Source organism: Penaeus vannamei, chromosome 28 (assembly GCF_042767895.1).
Source record: "Penaeus vannamei isolate JL-2024 chromosome 28, ASM4276789v1, whole genome shotgun sequence".
NCBI lineage: Eukaryota > Metazoa > Arthropoda > Malacostraca > Decapoda > Penaeidae > Penaeus > Penaeus vannamei.
The window spans coordinates 25,861,315-25,869,016 of record NC_091576.1 but is presented as its reverse complement, the minus strand read 5'-3'; the positions used below and the strand labels follow the sequence as shown (position 1 = coordinate 25,869,016).

The following is a 7,702-nucleotide window of genomic DNA, read 5'->3' as shown; positions in this document are numbered from 1 at the left end:
ATGGGGACCCCTGACCTAGGTCTTGACCACAGAACCATCCTCCTATACATAATCAGCACTGTCCACTGTGGTTGTCCGTTTGGACTTGAAAGCCCTTTAGATGCTTGGAGGACCCTGAAAAGACAAATGAAAATAATACACTGAAGGGTGGGCCTGTTTGACATGAACATGATAAATATACTTGAAATACAATTCAATGGGGATTGGAAAATCACAAAATTAAGAGTCCCGTCAATTTACGGACCTCTTATGAAAGCTGTGGCCAAGCTAGGTATCTATAACCAGGTGTGCAGCAGGGAAGTTGTTTGGGGGAGGGCATTAACCAACCTGAGCCCATAGAACATGGCTGGATATTATCAGATTAGACTAACAGAATGTAGTATCCTGAAGCAAAGCCAGCCTCGGAACCAGGCTTCAAGTACTCCAGGAAGAGTCTGCCAGGATCGTTACGGGGTTGAAAAATTGGTAGTCATTAGATTACTTAGGCTGTGAGGTTTGTAAGGTGACCTTCGAGAGAATTTAAAATAAAATATGGAAAGGTTTGGATCCTGGACCAAGGACCATTGATACGGTTGTGTTACAGTGATTAATTCTGGGAAAAATATAGTTAGAATCTTTATATGTACTAAACATGTACTTGATGTCTGAAGTAAAAGCCCAATAAATATCATTCTTCAGGTTTATTACATAGTCAAATATTTCTTGTCTTTTACTGATAAACCATCCATTAATTTCTGTGACTATAAGCAGTGAAACTGTCAAACATTAGCCATGATTTGGAAGTAAATTATGAGTTGTAAAGACATAAAAAATCTAGGACCTGAGAAAGAAATGGATGGGTCTCCATTAAGCAATGATTTCCTTTTGTTCCGTCACTGAACTCTAATAAAACCAACAAAAAAATTGCTGAACCCCTACAGTTTGACAGAAATAGATTATTTTGAATTTATCAACAAATAAAACACAGCATGAAAATCCAAGTTTGTATTTAGAAAATCTAAAGAAAATTAGCCCAAGTAGAAATTCTTTGTTCTTCCAGTGTATTTTGGAGGACTTCTGTTGAAACCCTGTAACTGGTTCACTGTACCCCTGGAGTTTGACTGAATACATGAGCAAATGATCAACCTTCATAAAAAAAAAACAAAGAGTTTGAGAACTGCTTTATTTCACTTGTCATTTGCCATTTTCTTACCTAATACGATGGAATACAAAAGTATTTCCTACGATTTGCTTAAAGAATGAAACAATATTAATGAACATTTCTTTCTTTTTCTATTCAGCATTTCAGTGTTTATATTGTATATCATGTTTGTTCAGAAAAAAACTTCCTCATATACTATAGTATATACATAAATCCTATATTTTCTACATACAAATAAAATATGTCAAAAGACTCACATGGCATTGTTAATGTAACAATTGATTATATGATTATAGATGACTCTCTCTCACTCTCTCTATCTCTCTGTCTCTCTATCTCTTTGTGAATGTCTCTGCCTGTCTCTCTCTACCTCTATCTGTCTCTATCTCTGTGTATGGGAGTGTCTCTGTGTATCCATGTGTCCACAGTTTGTGTGCGTGTGCACATAACCACCTATGCAAAACATCTGATGACTAGAAGATAATGATTCTATTAGGGTTTAACTACTGAGTATCATGTAATATATGTAAACCATTATTACAGGTCTGCCATTACCAATTATGCAATAATTAGAGACTGAATAATGTAAAATGGAAGTTGAGAGACAAGAAAACACATTTTCACTAATACCTTAATAATACATCTCAACATTATTAGTCAGTATAGCAAAGCATACCTGCCATACTATATTTAGGATTTAATGCCATAAATGATATTCCATTAGTTCCCATCATATTAAGTAGTTTTTTCAAGTAGTTTCTGACTATCATCTTTGGTATCATCAGCTGCATCGCTTGTGGTCGGAAGCAGATCAACACTTTTGTCTTCATCACAGTTTGGCATATCTGTCTGCGGTAGTCCTTTCATTGCACTGTCTGTATAACTAGCATATTCCTGAGCAAAATTACCATTGTCATGTACACCTGGTATCTCACTTTTTTCATTTTCTTGGGAAACCAGTGGCTGAGTAGGGGTTGGAGTTGACAGTTCATGTACTGCAGCAGTTTGCTGGGTGGGTTGACTCATACTCAACTTTTGAAACTTCCCAACGTCCATTACATGATAATCATCTGATGAGTTTTGAGCTTCGGACTGTGCAGGAAGTGCCGAATGTGGCACACCGGAAATCCCAGAAGTTATACTTCTGTTACCCATATTACTTGTGATCCCAGATCCTTGACCATCTGAAAAAGGAAAAAAATATAGAAATCCATAAGCACACAAAAACTGCGATATAGTTAATTGTCTATATTCACGGACTGGTCAGTTCAAGTCAGAAACTTTCCTTGCTGTTACTTACGCTGAACACTCAAATTTCCTTTTAACTACATAAAATTTCTTAAGGGGACCATCTAGGCGTGACACAGGCTTCCATGGTCAAAACTAAGTTAAAGGCAATTGCATATACATGTATACATGAGAACTATAGGCCCAAAATTTGTTTCTTTTGTAGGAAAAAGGGATTTACTGCAACTGTCTGTTCTAGAATTTTCACTCTTTCATGCTTCTGATATGATTTAGAATTTGTCTAACCTACCTCTTTATACAGATATGAACAGATATGAACAAATAATGAAAAACAAAGAGAACCCACCCCCCAAACAAAAAAGAGGAATTCAAATCATCCAGCCTTTGCACACTTGAAATATGGCTTGCATGTGACTTCCTTGTGTGTCAGCATAGAAATGTATTATGAATTTTACAGAGTAATAAGTACACAGAAGAACTAAAATGAAAAAAAGAAGACGAACAGAGCTCCATAGCCCAGCTATCTGACTTTAGCTAACCATTCCCCTCCAACCTTCAATTGTTTCCATTAACAATGTTCTTAAAATGAATGAGCTCAATTATTGGCCTGTTTTCATCAGAAATTACTGAATCAAGAGGTAAGATTTGTATGTATGAAAAATATGAAAAACGGTATAGGGTGGCTGCCAATACCCCAAGTTGTCCCCTAATGTATGATTGCTATCATTTTCCACAGTACTGTCACTTGAAGCATCAATTACATACCAAAATACTACATACATTTGGTAATGGTACTTGATAAGAAAAAGTGGTGGGCAACTAAATATCTATAGTTCACAACAGTATGGGCTACAAGTGGTAAAAATATCACCTCATTATCTTGATGTGTTATCTTTTTTATGGGCAAAAAATTAGAAACAAACGACTAGGTTTATTAGGAGACAGGTTTAGACCTGAAGATTTTTAATACCTGTTTTTCACACATTTAGAAAACCAAACCTATTAACAATCTCTCCTCTCTTTTGATCTGAATAAATTGAAAGAGAATCTTAAACACAAGGTAACCTTACCTTGCTGCTTAGAAACACTGTTACTGACTGGAGGTGACCCTTGTCGCAGACCCAAAATCTTGATGTAATTGGCTGGGACTAGACCAGTGTTTTTCTTGTTTGATGCTAAGAGCCATCCCCGCACATTGGGCTGCTGATTCTTGGGGGCTAAAAACAAATATTGGCCCGCACTGAAGGTTAGTTCTTTTTGGTTTCCAGCCTGAAAATTGGGGGAAAAAGTATATTATAAAAATAATTATTTGCAAGATCCAGCAATGTTTCCCAATTCAACATGCAACAGAAGTTATGACATGAGCAATTAAAACCATCTATTTCTGCAAATTCTCCTTATTTGGAAAGATTTTTAAATAATGCTTCATCACTGGATTCTGGCTAATGAAATATAAAGGAAAATTTTACATGAAGCACGTCCATTCCTTATTCATATCTGTTTAAACTAAGTATAACTATGTGGGCTAACAATGAACCAAATATCAACTGAACATTTATGGAAAACCATTAACTACGTATGCAGCCCATTCCTTTCACATGTTACCTGAAAATTATAAACACCAACAGCAGCATAGTGTTCTCCCTCCCCTGTCACCCAGGCCTTAGTCTTGGACTTGACGGTTGGTGCCAGCGAGGACAAGAGGCGCCAAATAAGATATGGGCCACCAAAAACAACGGCCAAAAACATGACAATTGGCCAAGAAGACCTGGAGGCTTTGAGGTCTGCTTCAGTGAGCGGCCCCGCAGGAGACTGGGGCATACTTCCTGCAGCGTGCCAAATGGCTTCCAAATTTGGGTCCTGACTTCTCAGTCCTTTAAAATCATTGAAATAACAGCAGATTATGATAATGTAGCTGATCATTTGTGATGATGATGATGAAATAACAATAATCATAACAACAATAATATTGTAACAACAATAATAATATTCAGATCAGTCATAAATCTTTCATGAATATTAACCTGTAGGTATCTGGTACATGCACTGTCTGCTGTGGTTGTTTTATAAATTTTGTTAAGGCATAAATAATTTCACAAGCACTTAGTAATACATATGTCAATTGATTATACACCCAATTCTTGGATTTTGAGGGGAAATTTTTCTTTTTCATAACCATTACTATTATCCTTATTACAGTAATGTCATTATGATGATATGAATGATATTAATAGTAAATAGATGCACACTTCTTTCTAATAACTCAAAAAAGGGGTAAATAGGTGAGGTCACGTAGACCTAAAATCTATGCTTTTATGACTAAGCACTTCTGGGGTTATCTGTGCATAAATAAAATCAATAAAACAAAACCACAGTGGACTGGGCATATGTACATGTATAAATAACCTCTCTGAATCGGACTCAAACCCTCGCCATAGCAGGCAGGTAATTGTAAGACGGACACTTAATAACTGAGATACACTTCCATGTTCCAGTTACCTGCCTGCAACAGTGAGGGTTTGAGTCCCAATCGGAGAGATTATTTATTCATCATATCAATGCAGTAGTGCATTATTCCACCTTTCCTATATACATGTAAATACATATGCCCTCAATGGCATCATCAGGTTATCAAAATCAAAATTTAGTACATAAAAAAGCATGTAAGCCTTACCAATAATATACAGAAGTTTTCTATAGAGCCATCTCAGAGTTCTGACAACTGCTAATGCAGAAAAAATCTGAGCAAAGTGGGACTTCATTCTGGAAAAATGCTCTGCTACTCCAAGTACTGCCCGGAAAGAACTGCAAATAAACCAATGAACATAATTTCTCTGTATATTTCTTGTCAGATTGTGCTTTAGAAATATATCTATACAACATGCCCTAAATTACAAAGAGGGTATATTTCTTACAGCAGCACCAGTGTCATATTATCAAAACTTTATTGTCTATCCACAGATTGGGCAAATGTACCTAAAAAACAGACTGCTTATCCAAAGACTTTGTTGGAGCAATATAGAGCCAAATTACAAGCAGAGTTTATGCTTCCAATTGGAATCTGTTTATATGGGAATCAAGTTTCAAAATTGCAAAAAACACTTTGAATCCTTAGCTAACACCAGAAAAACATTTTTGTCCTAGTTGTTGTTTTAGTTGTTGTAATTGTAATTCTGATTTGGTATGTGTCTTTGTTTGCTATAGCAAGCTTACTGCTAAAAAAATAATGAAATATTGTCAGAAATGAAAAGTACTTGGGCAGAAACCCTCATAAGAACCTATATAAAGGCAGATAACATATTCACTGATAGAGGTGCTTGCGTCCTTTTGTCACCTTTCCATATAGTTTACAAATAACACTTTCTATGTAGTTTTTAATGAACACTTGCATAAATAAAAGCAAAATAAACAATTTGCTAAAAGCAATAACTTTCATCCAGTATCAAAAAATAAAACGAAAGAAATAACTTTATCCAGTATCAAAAAATAAAACGAAAGAAAACAAAACAAAATCTTACCTGTGAACAGCATGGTAAGTGGACTCAAGCATCATACTAACTGAGCCAAAGGCATGAACAATACTTTCTATACTCTGGAAGGCTTGTCTCGAACTTTCCTCTGCGGCCTGTATAAACCTGAAAAATACAATGTGATTAATACACTAGCAACAATACATTTTCAAGACGAAAATAATATTTTTCTGGAACTTACCCGTGTGCCACCCGGCGACAAAATCAGAGCGCAAGCTCCGACCTAGCATCGCACCGGCAGGACACCCAGTAATGTTTACATTTCCAGGTGTCTCACACTTTTATGTGATACAGCCTTTCAGACCACCTACCATGAGGTACAAAGAGCTATGTGATTATTTCAATTCATCTGATATACTGGAAGATATACTCCTACTATACCCTAAATTTACTATGTAATATTACCGTAATCACAGAACACTGTTATGTAAACACAGTGGCAAAAGTATATCAACTTAATATTCTTTTGTACAATGTATGGCTTAAATTTTCATTTTACCAAATACAATTACAGTAATCACAGAATACTGTACTATGTCGAATATATGTAAAACTTTGTCATCATGACTGCCCACACCCGAGTAGATAGCAAATGCATCTAATCTAGTGTAATATAGTCCTGTTGACATACTAACACACCTAATTATTTTATATATAAAAGATCACTCAAATTCGTATATGACTTCAGCTGAAAATCATGTAATGCCCATCCTTCACTGGGATTCAGCTCTGCTCATTTAAACTACTGTCTTTATTGTCCCTTTTAACCAATGAAATAGGAATAATATGCAAATAAGAAAAAACTTGCTATGCTGTTCAACTTTTCCTTCAGAGACAATCCCAAAATAAATAACTACCAAAATAAAAATAAAAAAGATTGATCATTAGACAAGAGGGATAAATGGACATAAAGGGGGACCAGTTCATGATGATACTGTTGGAAGATACAATACTTGAGAAAAGAGAGGAGGGCTCAGTGAATCATGCATTTCAGGAAATTGGGATGAGACAAGCAGTAAAACTGAGGGACCACTGAAAAAGGAGGGGGAAGGGCCTCTTATGCTCCAGCAAGGCAATGACCCTGAGATAGATATATAAACAAATGGATATTAATATGGATATTCATGTAGGAGGAGACATAAGGCAAAAACTAAAGAGCCAGAAACATAAAATAGACAGTACATGCAAGAGCATACAGACAAATGACAAAACCAAAGAATAATTGAATGATAAAAAGCAAAGATAACTATTAGATAAACAGAAAGACTATAACTTCTTTCTTAGACCTACTAAACCAATGGAATGATAAAGGACACTTACCCATTTTCATCTGGACCCATCTCCCCTCCCATTCCAAATCGGTTGTATCCCCCATACCCGCCATAGCCCCCAAATGTTCCCATTCCTCCTCCATAGTATGGGGAACCTCCAAAGCCGCCATATGAGCCAAAGGAATTGTAGCCGCGATAGGTAGGAGTGCTGGTTCCATAGTTTGTGGGTCGCGGTGGGAGAGGAGGCTGGTAGTTCGAGGAGAGGTTGTTGACACTGACTCCTCCACCGCCTCCACTCTGGGCCATGTGTGGAGGCGTTGTGACAAATCTGAAAAAGAATTCACTGGTGAGTTTAAACAATTATTAAAAGTCACATATATCATAAATACACACATACAGTCTATATATATAAGTATTAGCTATCATATCTATCAATCTATTTATCAATTTACCAATATCCATACACTGTCAGAGAGCTAATATTCAAATACACTAGTGAATTTCCCAGCCTT

General features: G+C 36.2%; 1 protein-coding gene across 2 annotated transcripts in view; it reads right to left on the bottom strand.

Annotated features, from left to right (window-relative positions):
* Positions 1 to 665: 665 nt before the first annotated feature.
* LOC113810158 (peroxisomal membrane protein PEX13) overlaps positions 666 to 7,702 on the bottom strand; it is a 10,096-nt gene continuing 3,059 nt past the window's right edge. For both annotated transcript variants that reach the window (XM_027361861.2, XM_070141970.1), the window contains exons 2-7: positions 7,240 to 7,518; positions 5,908 to 6,024; positions 5,064 to 5,194; positions 3,995 to 4,263; positions 3,460 to 3,658; positions 666 to 2,325 (exon numbers count right to left, since the gene is read on the bottom strand). In XM_027361861.2, coding sequence (XP_027217662.1) covers positions 1,877 to 2,325; positions 3,460 to 3,658; positions 3,995 to 4,263; positions 5,064 to 5,194; positions 5,908 to 6,024; positions 7,240 to 7,518 — 1,444 coding nt within the window. In that variant the 3' untranslated portion in view covers positions 666 to 1,876. The remainder of the gene's footprint in view (positions 2,326 to 3,459; positions 3,659 to 3,994; positions 4,264 to 5,063; positions 5,195 to 5,907; positions 6,025 to 7,239; positions 7,519 to 7,702) is intronic.